Here is an 18,606-nt window from a genome sequence, read left to right as displayed (position 1 = left end):
GGCAGCACCTCTCCCATGGACTGTTCGTGTTAGCAGAGGATTAAAGATCTCAGTCACGTGAAAGAGAACACTGTTTTGTACAGTTTGTTGCCAGCATCCAAGTGTGTCTTGGCCTGCAGAAGGTGCTGCAGCATTTCATGGCTCTGCATCACTTGGTGACAAGACAGGAAAGCGAGTCCTGCGTGCGCAGAGATCCATCAGTTGGTGTTGACTGCACGTGTTCCATGGGTTTGTCCGAGCCAGACAAGGGTGTGGGGGACACTCTGCACCCCAGCCAGAGCAGGGAGGGCTGAGAGGGACGGGGGGTTCTCCCCAGCCTGCTGGGAGCAGTGTGACACGAGGCAGGTGCCTGCAAAGGTACGTTGTACTCATGGAGATAGGCCCATGATGTTGGTTTGCCGTGTACCTGAGACCCCTGGCACGTGTCTGTATCTCATTTTGTAAAGGGTGAGTGTTGCACAGAACAATACCTCAATACTGAGGTATTTGGTAATTTGGGATGTTGTGTGCTGTGGGTTTTGGGGGACCCTTCTGTGTTTTGGGTGGTTCACACTGGAAAGTTTCGGGTATAGGTGATTCTAATCTGCTGGGGTTTGTGCTGCTTGTCCCACTACAAGCTCTGAGCAAAGGAAGGACATGGCAGCTCTCACTGAGTTGGCATTCTTGGCCTGAGCAGTCGTGGAAGCAGCAGGCAGGTTTCTTGCCTTGTGGTGTTAAGGCTGATATCCAGTGCTAAAGAAAATTCCTTTCTTTTCATATGCCAGTGGCACTGAAGGAGAGGGAAGGACTGGGGCAGAGTACTAGGAAACTCAGAATTTCAGGCGGGACTCAAAAGAAAGCTCAGAGTGCAAAAAGGGAAATCTGTGCCCAAACCTTGAGGCAGGTTTGCTGTCTGTTCTCATGCAATTGTGTCTTCTGAAAATTAGACCATTTTATTCATTGTGCTGTGCAAAACACTTCTCACTTCTCATAATGCCAGGAAACAGATGATACTAAAACTTGAAGGAATTTAGATGTGTAAAAACAAGCTGTTCTTTCTTCTGCAGTGCGAGGTGTTTGATGTTAGGGAATCCTGAAGAGCAAGGAAAAGGTTATAGTTGTGTTCGTCTCTCTTTATTTATTACCCTCTTTTTTTTTTTGAAACAGAGAAGTAACTGGGAAGGTTACAGGAAATAAAGCTGGATGTAATAAATCCCTGAATCTTAATAACCAAAGAGGCTTAATGGAGAAGTTAATGCTCCTATGAGGGGATTATTTTTGAACTCAGAGGAAGTACACACTGCAGAACCATAAAATGCCACCTGCAGGAGCCTCAGTCAGATTGGACTTTTTGTCACTTCCTCACGTTGTTTTTCTTATTTTTAATCTCAAGGGCTGACACTGTCATCCTTCCCTGTGGTCTTGGCCTTCCCAGCACAGCATTGGGTGGATCCTTCTGTCTCTGCTGGAGGTGCAGCTTCACAGACGAGGAGTGGATTCACTGCTGGGGAAGGGGAGGCCAAAGCTGCTGTGTGTGAACTGGCAGGGGGACTGGCCTGATTTAAACAACTGAACACAGCAGAGTCACAAAGTGACTCTGCTGCTCTCCAAGCTCCTGCCAGGATTGTGGACACAGGTGGAAATTAAGGGAAGGTGACCCAGATCGAGCTATTCGTTGGTGAAATTGTTTGTTAGGGAAAGAATGTAAGAATCTTGGGCTGAATGGGTTTTTTCCCATGAAATGCCAAAAGCAATGCTGGAAAACTTACTGATTCTATTGGCAATGGCTATACACTCTTGCACTTACCCTATTACTTTTCCTTTCAAGTAACTGGAAATTCAGAGACTGTTCAAATGGAATTGTTGCCTGTCCATGGTGTTTTCTTGGCTGTTTTTCAAAACAAAAATACTTGGTCAGTAATAGTTAAAAACTCCTGAAATGCATTTGTTTGTGACCAATGAAAATGCCAAGAAACACCACCAGGAGAAGGTGATGCATTAATTCTTGCATGGAGATGAACCTCCATAGTGGGGATGAACCTCCATAGTTATCCATAGTGGGGAAACTTCTCTGCCCCTTCAGAGCACAGGCATGGGACTGAGTTTGGGTTGATTTGACCCAAGGCAGCCCAGGCTTTCCCTGCCTGTGGGCCAGGTTCAGGGCCAGCTCTGTGTCCTGGCTGCCCACACACACCTTGACGTGCTGTGTGTGCTGCAGGAACCGTCAGGAAATGTTCCTGCTTTTCTCATGCCCCTCTTGCTCAGTCTCAAAGTCACCATAGGATTTCCAAAGAACCTGCAACAGAGAAGCCTCTCATCATGTTCATTCAGAGCACAGTGAGATACTGGGAGGGGAAGAGAAAGGATAAAGGTGAAATTTCCCTGAGAGAAGGTTGGGAGATCAGGGTGTTCACAGGTGGCACAGGCTGGGATTAGGGCTGAGCAGGACCCAACCTGGTGCACATCATCCATCAGCTTTCACCTCATGTTTTATCAGGGGGTTTATGGCCCTACCAAGAGGCAGATGTTGAGTCCCAGGCCGAACCATGGCAGTAAATGGTTCTGTTTGAGCTGGTGGTTTATTTACATTACATGTTCATCAGCCATACTCTCTAATAAGTCCTGGGGTTTGTTCCTGATTTTCTTTCAGCCTTATATCCAACTTTCCACCACTTTTCTTCTGTCTCTCTGGTGTGTCTTTTGTGTTCCTTTCTTGTCCTGTGTGTTCCCCATCCCATTCCCTTTCACTACTTCACTCTCTCGTTCTTGTTTTTCTTTAAGTAAATACTCAATATTTATTTAATAAATATTGCTCAGTCTCTCTCCCTATTGTCTCTCCTTTTTGTCTGTCTCCCTCCCTGCCCGCATTTTCTTCCTCTCCTTGTTCCTTTGCCCTGCACCGTGACTGTATGTCCCTCTCACTGTCCTTTTGCCTGTACCTGTCTGGATCTGCTGCTCAGTCCCTCTCCCTCACTGCACTCTTCTCTTTATAACCCTCTGTGCTGCTGCCCGTCCCTCTCTTTCTCCATCCCTCTGCTGTGCCTTGCCCATCTTCCCCCCACACCCACCTGCCGTGGTCATTTCCTCTCTCTGTCCTTGTTTCCCTCTTTGTGTCCCTCTGTCCTTCCTGTGTGATTACCACTCTGTCTTTATTTTATATATACTGGCAAGTAATACTAATTTATATATTAATTCATTTCGAAACAAACCCTCTCTAACTACTATATTATATACAGGAATATAAGAAACTCTGAATATAGATCTGTAGGGTTTGAAAATAATGACATAACGTTTTTACATACGAATGAAACAATAAAGCGCCTGAAAACGTAAGAAAATACGATGGGGGTGAAGGAAAAGAAACCAGCTCTGTCCCCGCTTTTTTCTCGGACCCAAACGTGTCGCGCCCTTGGCTGAGCTCTGCGGCGGTGCTGCCACCGGGTGACAGACACCGGCACTGCCGGCCCAGCGCCCTGGCCCTGCCTGCTGTCCCCCGCTGTCCCCCGCTGGGTGACACGAGACACCGGCGGCCTCCGTGCCTGGGGAAGCGTGCGAAGGGCAAGAGGCGGGGCCGAGCGGGGCGATGTCCGCAAACAGAGCGGAGGGGTGAAGGAGGGTCAGGAGCGCAGGCGGGCCCGGCCGTGGCTGAGCGGCGCCGTGGCGATGGAAGGAGCGGCCGCCGTGCGGGCGGTGCCTGAGGAGAACGGCAGCGGAGGGGGCGGCCCGGCGGGGCCCGTGAGGGGAGCGGAATGGAGCTGCCCCTCTGCCACTCTCAAGATGGCGGCCCGGAAAGGCAGTCGCAGTTCGCCACTCTCAAGATGGTGGAAGCGGCAAAAATCACGTGACAGGACGCTCCAGAGGGCGGGTCGGGGTTGAGCCACACTCGAAATGGCGGACGCGGCTGGACCGCGACAAAAGCGTCCCCGTCGGTGCCTGCTGCCGCTCGCGCGGCTCCCGCCCAGCCCCCGCGCCGTTGATACCACCAGCCGTGTCCCCACATCGGGAAACGCCGCGAAAAATCGCGCTGAAAGCGCAGCATCGGCGGCGGGGGTCGCGGGGGCGCTTCGGGCAGCTGATTAGACAGACACACTTGTGAGGTCCGGGGCCTTAATGGTACCATACCAAAAATGGCGGCCTAGCCGGAAATGACTTCCGCCAGCACCCAAGATGGCGACGAATTGGGAAGTCACGTGATGCCACACCAAAGATGGCGGTTCGGTACGTAGCTTATTTGTCCTTTCAAAGATGGCGGCATCACGCACATGCGCGTTGGGTAGGAATGAAAATGGCGGCCCGAAGGACCCCGAACCATCTCTTTGGCTGCCTGAACGTGACCCCAACCCCGACGCGGACCCAGCGCTCTCAGCGCGATTTCCCGCGGCGTTTCCCAGTGTGGGGACACGGGGGGTGGGGTCAGTGGCGCCGGGGGCGGGCAGGAGCCGCGCGCGGGGCGGCAGGCAGCGGCGGGGACGCCTCTGTCGCGGTCGCGCCGCGCCGCACGTGATAAAAGCCCCCGGCGCCACCCAGTGCCGGGTCGGGCTCTTCGCTGGCCGCCCGGCGCCTCTCCCCGCTTTCCCCCCGGCCCGGGGAAATGCAGGAAAACACAAAACCATCGAGGAATTACAGTCACCGGAGCTGCCCGGCCCATCCCCCTGCCCGAAGGGCGGCTTCTGCCCGGAGCCGCGAGCACCCAGCAGGACGCAGCTCCTTTTTTCCAGGAGGTGAGAGGTGGGGGCCGGAGGTGGAGGCAGGGTTTGCCAGGCGTGGGGAGCAGGGAGGATTCCAGCTCCCAGCAGCTCTCTGTGGGCGCTGGATGGACTCTGGGCTGAGGAGGTGGGAGTTGTGGGTCGTGTCCATGTCGCCGGGAGCTCCTGAAGTGGCAGCTCGCAGCAGTGTGTCTGTGCGTGGAACCAGCTCTAATGCTGGCAGCCAAATTAAATTTATATCAGATTTGTATCAAACGTGGTGTTTATATCTGGGACCGCTCAGTTCCCTGGGTGTGAAAGTCTTTGAAGTAGCAAAGCTGAGCCGTTCTGGAGCATTCCAAGTGTTGTGTCCTGGGCCTGTCAGGATTAGCCATAAACAACCCAGCCAAGCCCCCGAACCCTCCCTGGATGTTTGAAACACTTCCACAGACAGCCAAGGCAGTAATGATTCCAGAGCAAAAATTAGAGGTGCTTGCTTATGATCCGTGGGGAATTTCCTCTGGAATTATCAGTCAGAGAGTGTATCGAAGCAGAGCCCATCTTTTGGCTTTTTCTGGTCTGTAATCTCCTCTCTGGCTTAACAGAGTTTTGTGTGCTCCCACGTGTTTTCAGGTTGAAATTTGGGGTGGTTTTGTTTCTTTAGGGCTTAGGTTTTTTTCCCAAGTGAATCAGCTCTCCCATAAATACTCCATGTTGTTCTACACGGCTGCTTTGGTTATGGGCCAGAGAGAGAGAAGGGAAATGGGCTTTTATGATCTTGACATTTTGCCAGTGGTATTTGAGGTGAACTGTGGCAGAATGGAGGAGCAAACACTTGGGATTAATTTACTGCAAGAATTAACTAGCAGCAATCAGCTGAGCTGTGGTGAGAAACCTCTCCAGTTTGTGCTTCCATTCAGCTCCTTCTCCTGTCCTGGGCTCCTGGCACTGCTGCCATGGGAGACAGGCTCCCCACTCCCAGCGAAGCATTTGAAATGCCACAGATTAAACATTCACGTGGAGTGGGAGGTGGGAAATAACTGCTGGCAGCAGGGTGACCCAGCGAACTGGCACTTCCCTGGGACTTGGCAGCCACGTGGGGAGGAGCGTGGCAGGGCTTCACCACGGAGTCCCAGCTCTGCCAGGGAGATCAGCTGCTGCTTCCGATCCTGAGCAGGCACAGATTATCCATATTTGCTTCTCAAAGAAAAGGCTGGAGCTTGGTGTCCTGCATTAAGGTTGTTTACAATCTCTGGGGTTTCCTTATTCATAACTGCCCAGGAAGGAGCTTGTAGGATGCGTTGACAAGTTTGGTCACAACTGACAGAATTCCTGCTGCCTCGCTACCCTCCTGGCCTCTTGTATTTCACTGAGCAGAGCTGGCAGCACTGGGAACATCTTTGTGCTCCTGCTTTTCATCCCCTTCTTAATCCAGAGGGTCTGGCAGGGGAGAAAGAGAGGAGCCAGGAATATTGGGACAATGGGGGACTTCAGTTACTTGACTGACTTCAGTCAAGCAGAGACTTCCCAGGCCTGGATCTGAAAAGACCCAGGCGCTGCAACCCTCTGGCTGCTCCGTCCCATCCTGGACTTGATGCTTCCAGTTGTGGTTTAGCAGCTTGTCCCAGAAAACCTGCACAAGCCTGACACAAGGTTTGTCCTGGGTTCTGAGGAACATGGAATTCACACCTTTGTCCCTTGGCAGTGTTTTCTTTGGCTCAAATTTCCCTCTAAGCACTTGCTGCTGGGATACATGGGGAAAAGCCCTGTCCCTGCATGGGATGGAAACTCTTCCATGTCTTACCAAGGAGTTAAAAGCCCGTTGGGTTTTCTGGAAGTAGTCGATGAACTCGGCCTCGCTCGGGGGTCTTGCTCGGAGGGTCAGCATTCCCTCTGCCCGGAGAAGGGGCAGAGAAGGACACGGCCTGTTAGTGAGAGCATCCCTTTGGGAAGGTTCCATCTGCCTGCCGTGCAGAAGGCACAGCAGAAGTGGGTGTTGGCACCAGAACTACCGAGAATCAGGGCTTCAGGGCAAGGCAAACTCCCTGTGTGTGCCCGAGGCTCCGTGTGCTCTACCAGAGGTGCCCCCGGAGCAGCGGCACCTCCCGAGCTGCTGTGCCCGGATCCGTGGCTGTGCCCGGCCTCGATCCGGCCTTGCTGGGCCGGGAGCTGAGGTGTCCCCCCCACCTTCATCCGTGCCCCTCTGCGCTCCCCGTTTGTTCCAGCACTGCCCCTGCTGGCCCTTTCTTCTTGTTCTGCCTCCCCTTCTTCCCTTGGCTGAGCTGTCGGAATGCCTCTGCAGCCATCTGGAGCCGGGCGATGAACACTGGGATGTCATCTGGGGTGCAGTTCTCTACCAACTTCAAGCGGCAGGTTTGTTACAGAGCCCGGACAGTCTGCCTCCTGAAACACACAAATGGGGCTGCACACGCCTGAGTTTCTGAGCTTTGGGGTAAAATGACGGGTACAAAGGGGGATATGTGGTAGGCGGTTCAGGAAGGCTGTACCTTCCTAGTACCTCAGCCAATGGGGAAAGGAAGAGGGCAGCAAGTGGGAGTTTAGGGTAAAAGGAGGCTGCACCCTCCTAAACCTCGAGAGAGAAAACCCCACGAGTGAGTGTCCCAGTGGTTTCTCTCCCTTTATTCGAATAAAGTTTCAGGCATCCTCTGTCTCCTTTATGGACGCTGGCTTCTCATAGCGTGATTTTCCATACAGGAGGAAACAAAAAGAAAAAGGAGGGAAGGACAAAAGGAAAAGGGGGGAAAAAAGAACAAAGGCCACTAAAGCAAGGTCCGCGCAGCCTGAGGGCCGAGCTCCCGCAGCCCGGTCCCGTCCCATTCCCGGCGCTGCTTCCCGCTCCTGCCGTGCCCGTGCGCGCTCCCGAGCAGGGCCGCGAGGGGCATTAAACAAAGGGCTGGAATTGGGCACCGTGAGGGGACCCGGGCAGGGAACGCGGGGAGCTCCAGGCCGCGGGCAGGGGGCGCTGCTGGCTCCGGCAGGGCCCCGCTAAAGCTGGAACCCTGGAATGCCGGAATGGTTTGGGGTGGAAGGGACCTTAAAAACTCATCCCGGTCCATCCCCTGCCACGGGCAGGGACACCTTCCACTGGCCCAGGTTGCTCCAAGCTCCATCCAGCCTGGCCTTGGACACTGCCAGGGATCCAAGGGCAGCCACAGCTTCCCTGGGCACCCTGTGCCAGGGCCTCCCCCCCCCTCACAGGGAAGTATTCCTTGCTAATATCCAACCTAAACTCTTTTCCTTCAAAACAACGTGAATCTACAAACTTCTTTGCTAAATTTGTACTTGTGCTCTGTGAGAAAAAAACCCAGAACAATTCAAAAATACTAACAAGTGTCTTTTTCCCTCCCTCCATCCCTCTCTCCCTCCCTCCCAGCAGTGTGGCATAAATGCCAGTGATGGGAAGAGGCTGGAAGAAGCTGGATTTCACATGGTGAAGGCCATGGCTTATGCACCAGAGAAGGAGCTGCTGAACATTAAAGTCATCAGTGAAACCAAAGCTGACAAAATCCCAGTAAGGGTGTTCTGGAGCTTTAACCCAGGATATTCCACAGGTTTATTTCTGCTGGCTGAAAGTGTTGTGGTGAATTTGGAAGGTCTCCAAAGGGCAGTAAAGGTGATTGGAGGTGTGACCTGACTTGTGATGGGAAAAGGCAGAATGTACCAGGACTGAACTGAAGGGAAGGATTTCCCTAAAACACACAAAAGGGATGTTGGAGCTTTTACTTGGAGCAGAATTTCCGTTCTGTGCAGAGGTACCAACCCATGCAAGGTCTGTGAAATGTGTATGGAATGATGCAGGCGCCTCTCCACAAGGCAGGAAATATTAATTACTGGGGGGTTAACAAACGGTGTGAACTCTCCTGGCACTGCTCAGTTGGGTTTTCCCGCAGGCTGATGCAGCTGAACTGGTTCCCATGGGTTTCACCACAACCACAGAATTCCACCTGCGGCAGTCAGAGATCATCCAGATCCCCCGTGGCTCCAAAGAGCTGGATAAGCTGCTTCAAGGTCAGCATTTTATTATTTCTCTTTCCTGCTTAGGCTCAGTTTTTGGGGTGGGGTTTTCCCATGAGTGTGATCTTTGCATGGAACCATGTAAGGCAAGTCTTGGTTGGATGAAAGACCTCTAGGACTGCTCTTGAATAATTGCTTTTATTTTAAAAGCTGCAGAAATAGTTTTTAATCCTTTTAGTTGTGATGCAAGACCCAGAGCTTTCAGTTTTTGGATGTTTCTGGTTTATTTAAGTCCGTGCCATGTTTAGTGAAAACAAAACCAGGCATCACCATCTCCTCATTCCTCTGGTAATCCAAAAATGAAAGCAAGCAATTTCAACTCTTCAGCATCTTCAGAAACACACCTGGACTTCTTATCCACAATACAAACAAACCTCAGGATGACAAGTGGTTTTCCCTCTTAGTTTTGAAACTTTTAGCCAAATTCAGTGTTTAAATTTTATATTATATATATATATAAATGTAATATTTTATATGTGGGTTAGATACATAGATATCAGTTTGTAGCATGTGACCTTTTAATTTTTATTAATAATTGTTATTTTCCTTCCAGGAGGAATAGAAACAGGGTCCCTAACGGGGTTATTCGGGGAATTCCGTACTGGGAAGACGCAGCTGTGTCACTGCCTGGCAGTCACTGGTCAGGTGGGGGGTTCACCTCATTACAATCCAATATTCAGACCCCACAGCCTTGGGATATTTGCTAATTTGGGCACTTTCTTTGACTATCTAAGTGTTTACTACTGTCTAGAGGTTACCATTCCCTAAAATATTAGTGGCTTGGACTTAATTTGATCATTTAGTTAACTCCCTAAACTTCCCAGCTCAAAGCTGAGCACCTGTCATCTTTTGTAGAATCATGGAATCCTGGAATGGTTTGGGTGGGAAGGGACATTAAAGCCCATCCAGTTCCATGGGCAGGGACACCTTCCACTATCCCAGCTTGCTCCAAGCCCTGTCCAGCCTGGCCCTGGACACTGCCAGGGATCCAGGGGCAACCACAGCCTCTCTGGGCAACCTGTGCCAGGGCTTCAACACCCTCACAGGGAACAATTTCTTCCCAATATCCCACCTATCCCTGCCCTGTGTCAGTGGGAAGCTATTCCCCCTTGTCCTGGCACTCCAGGGTGACGGGCACTACAAAGGGAAGGTGTCAGAGATGGGGGAACAGGCATCTTTCCTCTTGCTTTTCCCAGCTAAATGGGACTTTAGTCACAATAGCTTGGGATATTATTTGCTGTATGACCTCTGTGAGGGCATGTGGCAATATCTGCTGTATTTATGGATACTTTATTCCCTGTTCATTCCTTTCCTTCTCCTTTAGCTCCCCACAGACCCTGGGGGCGGGCAGCGAGGGAGAAGCCACATCCATGGACACAGAGGGGATCTTCCGTCCAGAGTGGCTCCTGGCTGTGGCTGAAAGGTCTGTGAGAGGAATAGTTTGACTCACGACTCAGCTGGAAACTATTTTCCACAGGTCCTGGAGGTTGATTTGGCAGGTGTTCCCTGTAGTGGGTTGACCCTGAGTTGATGGACAGTCTTTTAGACTGATGACGCTTCTCACAATTTACATATTTAAACTGCGCGGAAAGGCGGGAATTGTCTTTTGTCCCAGCTCGCCTGCCAGAAGGTGGGGGGGCCTTGGAGCCTCCGAGCCACTGGGCCAGGACCCCTGCCCCCCCCCTTCCCCAACGCCACGGCACGGACCCTGGGTCGCTGGGGGGGCACTGTCCCAGAGCCGCAGGCAGCTCAAACCAGCCAGGGACTGCCACGCAGCTGAACCCATCTGCTGCGGCTCCCTGGGACTGGCGGGTCCCTCTCCTCTCCATGCAGAGCCAACGGGAGCCGGCAGAGCCTCCTGTCTGCAGGCAGCACACTCCGTGCTGAACTGAAGGAGACACCACGCAGCCAGCAGCACAAAGGGAGCGAGGCTTTCTCCACCATAAAGCCTGAACAAGAACACCCTTCAACGTGGCGGCTTCAGAGTCAGAGAGAAGGAGAAGGTGAGTCACGTGAGACCCAGCTGGAAATGGCGACGGGAGAAAAGAGGGTGGTGCCGCGAGTCTCACGCGTAGCTTAAAAACCTTCTTGCATGCCGTGGTAAGAAACTGTAATATCACACACAAACTGTCTCTTTAATCCATCTGAAGTACATGGGGGGATGGAGAATCCTCGTGTGGCCTGTGAAGATTGTGAACAGTGCCTATGCCAGGCTATATAGAAGCAGTGAGAGGCTTTTAGAGACTTGTGGCGAAGAAGCCTTTGTGTTCAGGTCAAAATAACTTACCCTTAAAAAGATGAATAACCCCATGTGATGGCCCATGTTTGGCAGTGTGAAGGAACTGTGAGATCTTTCATGGCAGAGATGTTTTACACCACAGCAGATTGTTTCTTTCTGGGCAGGTCTGCTGTTGGTGGCTGTTTGGGAACCTTGTGCAGCTGAAGAAAACCCTTTTTCCCTTTAGCATGAGAAAGAGACTTTTCAAGAACTGCAACATTGACTAAAATCCCATGTTCTGTTACCCTTTGTGTGAGTTGGGTAAAAGGAGGAAAGTGCTAGAAGGGGGGCAGGGGGTTTGCTTTAATTTCTTGTTATTTCTTTTTACTTTTAATTCTGTTAGTAATAAAACCCTTTCTTTGTACTGCAACTCTTTAAGTTTGAACCTGTTTTGCTTTCTCCTAATTCTTATCTCACAGAAGGAAAGTAAGTAATGGATATTTTGAACCAAACCACTACGCTTAATTGGCGTTTCTGCCCAGTTTACGAACTGAACCTGCTACATTCCCTTTGGAAACTTTGGTGCTGCCATTCCTCTCCCGTCTCTGCTGCTCTCTCTGCAGCTCTCGTGTCACTGTCCCTCGGCACGAGGTGATTTCCCTCTCTTTTCCTACTGGAAGGGACTGGGACCTTCCCAAGCAGCTGGGGACAGGACTGGCTGGATCCTGTTAGCTCTTTCTGAAGGGATTTTGATCTAATCTCGCTGGCTTCTCCCACAGCAAGGACTGTTCCCATGTTTCCTGTTGCCAGGGAATACTTGGCAGCCAAGTGAAGGAGAGGAAGTGAAATGATGTTTGCAGCAGGCACAGGTATGTCTGTGCTGGCCGTGTATGGAGTGCCCTTGGAATCATGGAATCCTTCAGGTTGGAGGAGCCCTCAGAGATCACGGCGCCCAACCGTTCCCCGGCGCTGCCGAGGCCACCACTGTCCCTTGTCCCCAAGTGCCACATCCACACGGCTTTAAATCCCTCAGGGATGGGGCCTCCACCACTGCCCTGGGCAGCTGTGCCAGGGCTGGACAGCCTTTCCACTGAGAGACTTCCCAATATCCAGCCTAAACCTCCCCTGGGATCATGTGAGGCCGTTTCCTCTTATCCATTTCAAGTGGTTCCAGTCATTCAGTTCTCTTTTCATCACCATGTCTTGCATTTTTTTCTGTCTGTTTTTATCTCTGCCGGGGATGTGAGTTTTTCTTCCAGTCTTTTGGCAAAGCTCCTGGCTAACTCCAGGAGCTCCAAGGTTCATCCCTTTCTCTTCCCTGCTTTTGCAGGAATGGCCTCTGGCAGCAATGCCCTGGACAAGGTGGCCTCTGCCGGGGCTTTAACAGCAACCCCCAGGCCCAGCTGCTGTTCAGGCTGATTCAGGGAGAGGACCCCGGCCCGTGTTTCCCTCCTGAGCCCTTGGTCCGCAGGGAAATGAACGTCTCGGGCAGTTCGTACAGCTCTGTTCGATGCTGTATGGATTAGGATGATTTTCTGGGAGCAGGCTGTCCATCCTGACCCTTCCTGTCAGGCTATACCTGCGGCAAGGCCGAGGTGAGACCAGGATCTGTAAAATCTCTGACTCTCCGTGTCTGGCCGAGGCTGAAGCCGTGTTTGCTGTCAGTGCCGATGGAGTGGGAGATGCTGAAGACTGAAAACTCCTTTTCTTCCCCTGAATCCCACGACTGTGTCCGTAAAAGGCTCCTTTCTTGGTGGCACCTTAGGGAAACTCCCCAAGGCAGCGGGCGGAGGAGGCGGTGGTGTGTCACTGTGGGAACCATCAGGACACACCAAGCACAGCTGGAGCTGTTGGGAAGAGATTCCCTCTGGGCTGCAGGCACAGACGAGGTCAGTGTGGTTAATTAAAGCAAATGATTGAGAAGGAGTTTGAGCAGCCCTTGGTTGGAGCTGGCAGCTCTTCTTTATTGTCTCTTCTTTCTTTGAATTCTTTCTTAGGCAGTTATTGCAATCAAGATACGCAATGAGGAGAACAGCATTGCTGCCCTGCTGGATTGGGAAATCCAAGTCCAGTTCCTTGGAGAGATTGAGGGGAGGGGGAGCTGAGCCTCAGGCTGGGTTTTGGCAGCGGGAATTCAGTGAGGAGGGGAGATCCCCCAAAACTGGTTAAAGCCAATTCTGCTGGGTTTAGGTGCCCCCACCCCAAAAAATTATCCTGGTTAAAGGGGACTTGAGGAAGCAGTGGGCTGTGCTGGGGGGGCTGTGCTGGTCAGCGATGCTGGGCAATGCCAGGTCCACTACAGGTGGGCTGTGCTGGGACCCCCGAATTCCAGCCAGGAATGCTGGGCACTGCCAGACCTCTGGGACACTGCCTGATCCAGAGAATTTTCCCATTATTTTCTGTCATGCTCAGCACCTGGCATTTCATTAGAGTCCCACAGGCTGAAAATACCATGGGAGCAGCTGGAATCACAGCCAATCACACAGAAGCTGGTCCAGGATTGGAAATGAGCTGTTCCACAGATTTATTTTTCCCAATGCGTTTTTAATTCAAAGCAGAACACTGCCCGCCCCATATCCTTATTTTTGGGGTTCCTCCATGAGAATTATCTGCCTGTGCGGGATAAAAAATTCCCCCGGCACGGCAGGGAGCGGCGGGGTTTGGGGGTCCCGGGGCCGCAGCCGGAGCGGCAGCGCCGGGCTCGGCCCCAGCGCCCGTCCCAGAGCGGCTCCTCCCGCCCGCGGGCGAGCCCGGGACCCCGCCCAGCGGACACGGGCAGGACCCGGACCCGAAGGCCCGATCCCAGTGCCGGGAGCATTTCCCGGGGCTTAAATCCCTTCGGCCCCGCCCCGCGCAGCCGCTCTGGGGCCCCGCGCACCTGAGCCGGCCCCGCCCTTCACACCTGAGCCGGCCCCGCCCCGCCCCGCCCATAAATCCCGGCGGATTCGCTCCCGCTCCGTTCTGTGTGCTGGATGCTCATCCTGAGATGCGGCGGGACCGTCGCTCGGAGCGCCGGACCGGGGGCTGCTTCCAGCGCTGCGCGGAGACCAAGGCGGTAAGGTGGGGCCGGGATCCGGGCCCGGGAATTCGGGTTCGGGTCCTGCCGGTGTCGGCTGAGAGTCCCGGGCGGAGCCGCTTCTCCCTCGGCGGGCGGGATGCGGGTCCCGGGGCCGGAGGACCGGGGCGGGTTTTGGGCTGGGATCGGTACCGGGATCGCCGCGAGCGGGAGGAGCCGCTCCGGGACGGGCGCTGGGCTGGGGTCCCCCTGGAGCTCCGGGCGCGGTCCCCGCGCCGTCTCCCTGCGGCCGCGGGGAGCCGGGGCTGTGGCGGTGCCGGGCCCGCCGGGAGGGCGGCGGTTCCCCGGAGCAGGCGCTGGGTTGCGGCTGGAAGCGGGCGGGGCGCGGGGACCGCCCGTGCGGGCCCCGGGACCCCTCAGGCGCCGCCGCTCCCTCAGGCGCCCCCTGGCGGACACGGAGCGGCGGCGCGAGCGCAGCGCCCCCGGTGCGCGCTCCCGGCCCCGCAGCCCCCGGTGCGCGCTCCCGGCCCCGCAGCCCCCGGTGCGCGCTCCCGGCCCCGCAGCCCCCGGTGCGCGCTCCCGGCCCCGCAGCCGCCGGTGCGAGGATGCAGAACCGCCCCCGCCCCGAGGGCCACCGCACCCCCCGTGGCAGAGCAGCGCCCGCCTTCCCCGTGCCCGCTCCCGTCCGCCGTGCCCCCGCGGAACGAGCGCGGCTGGATCGCGGCGGGCGGGAGAAGCCGCTCCGAGGCGGGAGCTAGGGCCGAGTCCGGCGCTGCCGCTCCTGCTCCGACTCCGACCGGCGTGGGGACTGCGGCCCCGACGGGGCTCGGTCCCGCTCCGGCTGCTCATCCGACACCTGCCGGGTGAGACCTGATGCTCTCCCTCCCTTTTTCGGTGGCTCGCACTCCAACGGAAAAAACCTCTGGGTTTAAAAAGCCAGTGAAAACTATTTACTCTTTATTTACAGAGCACAGGAGATTTTAAGTTAGAAAGACCTCCAAGGATCATCAAGTCAAACCATGGTAAGTAATTGGCCCATCTGGGGATTGAACTCAGAATCTTGGCATTTTCAGCACCCTGCTCCAAGCACCTGAGCCAATCTCGGGATCGTGAGGAAGGTCCTGCCTGGGATGAGAATGACTGCTGCCAGCAAGAGAATTCCTAGGCCAATGCAGCTCCTTCTTTTCTGCTCATGCTGCTTCACCCACCAGCCCCTGGAACGGCTCTAGAGCAGAACTGGCTGGCACCTGACATGACAGCACAAAACTCTTACAAATAATGACGATTTCCTGCCCTTTCCAGGATTTACCCAACAGCTGTAATGGTACTCATGCAATGTTCTTTTCCAGGGAGAAAGCGCAGGACGAGTCCTGAGGGTTCACTTGGTCCGTTGCAGAAGTTGTTCTGGAGTGTCAGGGCTGGTCCCGCTTGCACAGGGGCGTTTTCTGCAGGTGAGTGTTCACAGCCCAAAATCAGGGCAGGTGCTGAGGCTGGGGCTGCTTTTCTGGCCCAGAGCCGTGCAGAGCCCTCGGTGACTCCCGCTCGCTGCCAGGAATGTTCCTTGGTGTTTTCTCCGTGTGTCCCAGCTGGCCGGGAAAGCAGGGTGGGAGGTCCGGAGCCACAGGAAAGGAACTGGCACCTCTTGTCCTTTGTATTTCCAGGGGAGCAGCTGTGCCTGCAGTGTCCTGCCTGTGGCACGCAGAATACAAAACACACATCCCAGGCACGGGCACTGGGATGCCCGGGCAGTGCTCAGATGGACATGGATAAAGGGCTGCCCACAGCTCCTTGGCCAGGGGCCACTCTGAACAGGAACCCAGAGATGCTTCGCTGTGGACAGACCTCACTGACACCCCAAAAATCCCCCAAGGAACAGCTTGGGCATTACCTGGGAACGTCGGCACTGTGTGTTTGCAGAGGGGCTCAGACAGCAATTCCCAATGCCGACCTCCTGGAACTCCCACACACCTACCAGGTATGTCCCATGCACCCCAAATCCCTTCCCTTCCAGCCTGAGGACATCATCCATCACCAGCATTAAAGCCAAGGGAATCCTCCCTCACAGAAATTAAATCCCAAGCAATAGCCCTCGGAGATGCCTTAAAATAAATGCTCAAGAGTTGGATGAAGTTTTGTTTGGATTAAGTTTGGAGTTTTTCAGGGGCTGGCTGGAACTACAGAACTGATGGAAAGCTTTCACAGGTGGGTCACGCTGGAGGTGCCCTGAAGGCAGGGACATGCATCCCTTTCCTCAGGGAAAAGAACTTCCAGAGGCCACTCCTGAGGCTCTCAAACGAAATCAGCTTCTGCAGGGAGATGTCTTCACCTGGGCACAGGGGCTGCCTCAGCATGGGCCAGGAGTGCATCAGGCCACTGCCTTCTCCTGCTTTAAAATGACAACAGTGACAACAGCAATAATAATTTAAAAAACCCAGCAAACCGAAGCCCACCAAAAAAAAAAAGGAAAATAACTGGTTACTTTGGGCAGCCTAATAATCCACCACATGATCAGAGGTTATGTCAAAAGGCCTGCTGCAACCACAACTGAGTATTTTATGGGAGTGTCCACTATATTTTAGTGTGCAGTGCCACCCTACGACAAAGACAGGCACGATCTCATCAGGTGAGAGGCAAAGCCAGGCCTTTTTCTCATTCCACATGCACGCAGCAGAGAGGCACAAGCAGCACTTGGATCCAGTCTCTTCCATGCACAGCACCACACCAGGGCTCCAGAGCCAGGCAGAAGCAGGCTTGGGTACGCTCAAGTGTCTTCGCAAGTCAAACTGCAGAATTCTGGCACAGTCAGAGCTCAATTAATCCAAATGGCTGTCTGCTCTCCCAAACACTGAGTTTTCATTTAAGATGACATAAATGAAGACTAAAAAACAATAGCTAGGGCAACCACAGACAAGTACTGCTCTAACTCTGCAGCCTCGGAGGGCAGAAGCAATCCTAATGTTGTTGTCAGAGCTTCTGGAAAGTAGACCAAACAAAATAAGGTACTTCATCCTCATTTTGTGGTGATCTTAACCAGGATAGATGAAGGGCTGAAGAGCCTTCTTTCTCTTCAAACTTGTGTACTCCCAGGTGAATGCTGGTTGCATTCCGACAATGGCAGATTTAGAAATACGGAAAAAGAACAAGGGATTGTGGACAGAAAGGATGCTTTTTCTCCCGTCTTTAAAAATACACAAAAATGACTGGTTTTGCAAACAAACTTTTTCCACTCAAGACGTCCCCATCAAATTCATTAAACAGAGGTACATCACACTTGAGACACCTGTTAAACAAAATAGTACAGAAATACCATTGCTTCCTGCTGGTGGTGAGAAAAATGGTGCAAACCAAAGTATTCTGTCCTTTACTTCCTCCATTAGAAACTCTCAAACAAATTCCTCTTCTTCCTTTTTTTTAAAGTTATTTTTGATACCCTCTCCCTTACATTTTAAAATTCCCAGTAACTTCTTTGGGGGCAACTACACTCTCATTATACCAATCAGTATTGCAGGACAGTAACATTACACCATCTTTTTTCGTGGTTTGTGTTGAATACAGTACAGAGAGATCAAATTATGGCCAGCCACATGCCTTTGGTAAAATTAAAAATCTGGTGAGATCACATTTTCTTCAAACTCAGAAAGCCACATGTTGAACCCATGTCATGTTTTGAAGTTCAATTCTATACAAACTTCTTCTTCAAAGCAAAGTTAAACAGCTGTCACCCCACACAAATGGCAATTTCTGAGCTGATCCACAAAAGAGATGAAAGGTTTGAACTTCAGAGAAGCTCTTCACATGCCTTGATCTCCATTAGATTTGTGTTTCAGATGGGGAGAAAGTCTAGTAAATATTCACAAACCTACAAGTCAAAACAGTGAGAACAGTGATAAATATTCTCAGTTTTAAAAAAACTTCTTGTCGTAACACATGGGGCTCATTTAAGCAACTGACGGTCTTCTCCTTTGAGGCGTTTTTTCCGGGGCTGTACAAAGTCATCATCTGAGTCATCAGTAAGTTCTGGATTCTCTTTTTCACTCTGGCTGCTTGGCTGTACAGGGAACTTTCTCTCAGGATAAAGGTTCCTTAGAAGATCTTCAAAGTAGGCCTCGAGTTTCATGCCGGCATCAGCCACTTCTGAGTCAGGCTGTTGGGTGAATTAACATCATCAGTGCATCATGAAATAGCTTTGTACTCAGGTCACACTAGGACTTTTAGGTACAAACGACAAGAAAACATCAATCAGCAGCAAGAATGGCTACAGAACACAGGGTCCCAAAGAGCACAAGTCTGCAGAACAGAGAGCGAGGGCAGATCTTTCAACACCCCCCAATGATTTTTTTCTCTGACAGGTGACCACAGAAGCCACTCACAAAAGCCACCCTGCCTGGGTTCTGAAAGCTATGTAAAGAGATTCTAAGAACTCTTAAATCCTGACTGGGGTGGGGGCAGGGGAACAGAAGTTGTGTTACGCTGTGAAACACATAGATACGTCCTCAGGGTGTTAGAAACTTCTCTAGCTTACAGATCTTTTTAGTAACAGTGAAAATATTACTCAGTAGACAATGACTGTAATGTGGAAGACTAGGCAGTCCTAAAGTCATCCACAGCCACCAGAGCTTTTAGTTTCCTGAAGTGGAGATCACTGTGGTGGGAATAACTCCTGGCTATCAAGG

At 52.6% G+C, this 18,606-nt stretch overlaps 4 protein-coding genes across 4 annotated transcripts in view; 3 read left to right on the top strand and 1 right to left on the bottom strand.

The window, feature by feature from the left end:
- The first annotated feature begins 4,186 nt into the window (after positions 1-4,186).
- On the top strand, positions 4,187-10,581 carry LOC104696481. The gene is given in 6 exon segments (XM_039571091.1): positions 4,187-4,197; positions 4,337-4,700; positions 8,576-8,693; positions 9,253-9,344; positions 10,024-10,050; positions 10,052-10,581. Coding segments are annotated over 6 exon segments (705 nt in total). The 3' UTR covers positions 10,145-10,581.
- LOC109146157 (meiotic recombination protein DMC1 homolog) lies at positions 6,630-8,576 on the top strand. The gene is made up of 2 exons (XM_019292716.3): positions 6,630-7,037; positions 8,059-8,576. Exons 1-2 carry the CDS (start codon positions 6,984-6,986, stop codon positions 8,317-8,319), a joined length of 315 nt encoding a protein of 104 aa, XP_019148261.1. The 5' UTR covers positions 6,630-6,983; the 3' UTR covers positions 8,320-8,576.
- Positions 10,582-11,253: 672 nt separating the features above from the next.
- On the top strand, positions 11,254-16,062 carry LOC109146158. The gene is made up of 3 exons (XM_039570345.1): positions 11,254-13,972; positions 14,901-14,955; positions 15,283-16,062. The coding sequence occupies exons 1-3, from the start codon at positions 13,904-13,906 to the stop codon at positions 15,972-15,974; spliced, it is 816 nt and encodes a 271-aa protein (XP_039426279.1). The 5' UTR covers positions 11,254-13,903; the 3' UTR covers positions 15,975-16,062.
- Positions 14,861-18,606, bottom strand: part of LOC104696482 (transcription intermediary factor 1-alpha) — a 58,647-nt gene continuing 54,901 nt past the window's right edge. Inside the window, 1 exon segment of the mRNA XM_039570344.1 lies at positions 14,861-18,077. Within this exon segment, the coding sequence (XP_039426278.1) occupies positions 17,868-18,077 (210 nt within the window). The 3' untranslated portion in view covers positions 14,861-17,867.

The sequence above is a fragment of the Corvus cornix genome, chromosome 1A (genome assembly GCF_000738735.6).
Source record: "Corvus cornix cornix isolate S_Up_H32 chromosome 1A, ASM73873v5, whole genome shotgun sequence".
Lineage (NCBI taxonomy): Eukaryota > Metazoa > Chordata > Aves > Passeriformes > Corvidae > Corvus > Corvus cornix.
This window is presented reverse-complemented; position numbering and strand designations above follow the sequence as displayed.

Coding starts and splice junctions, on each gene's coding strand:
- LOC109146157 (XM_019292716.3), top strand. CDS start 6,984: ATGAACACTGGGATGTCATCTGGGGTGCAGTTCTCTACCAACTTCAAG. Junction 7,038..8,058: donor CTACCAACTTCAAGCGGCAG/GTTTGTTACAGA, acceptor CCTCCCTCCCAG/CAGTGTGGCATAAATGCCAG.
- LOC109146158 (XM_039570345.1), top strand. CDS start 13,904: ATGCGGCGGGACCGTCGCTCGGAGCGCCGGACCGGGGGCTGCTTCCAG. Junction 13,973..14,900: donor GCTGCGCGGAGACCAAGGCG/GTAAGGTGGGGC, acceptor CTTTATTTACAG/AGCACAGGAGATTTTAAGTT. Junction 14,956..15,282: donor GATCATCAAGTCAAACCATG/GTAAGTAATTGG, acceptor GTTCTTTTCCAG/GGAGAAAGCGCAGGACGAGT.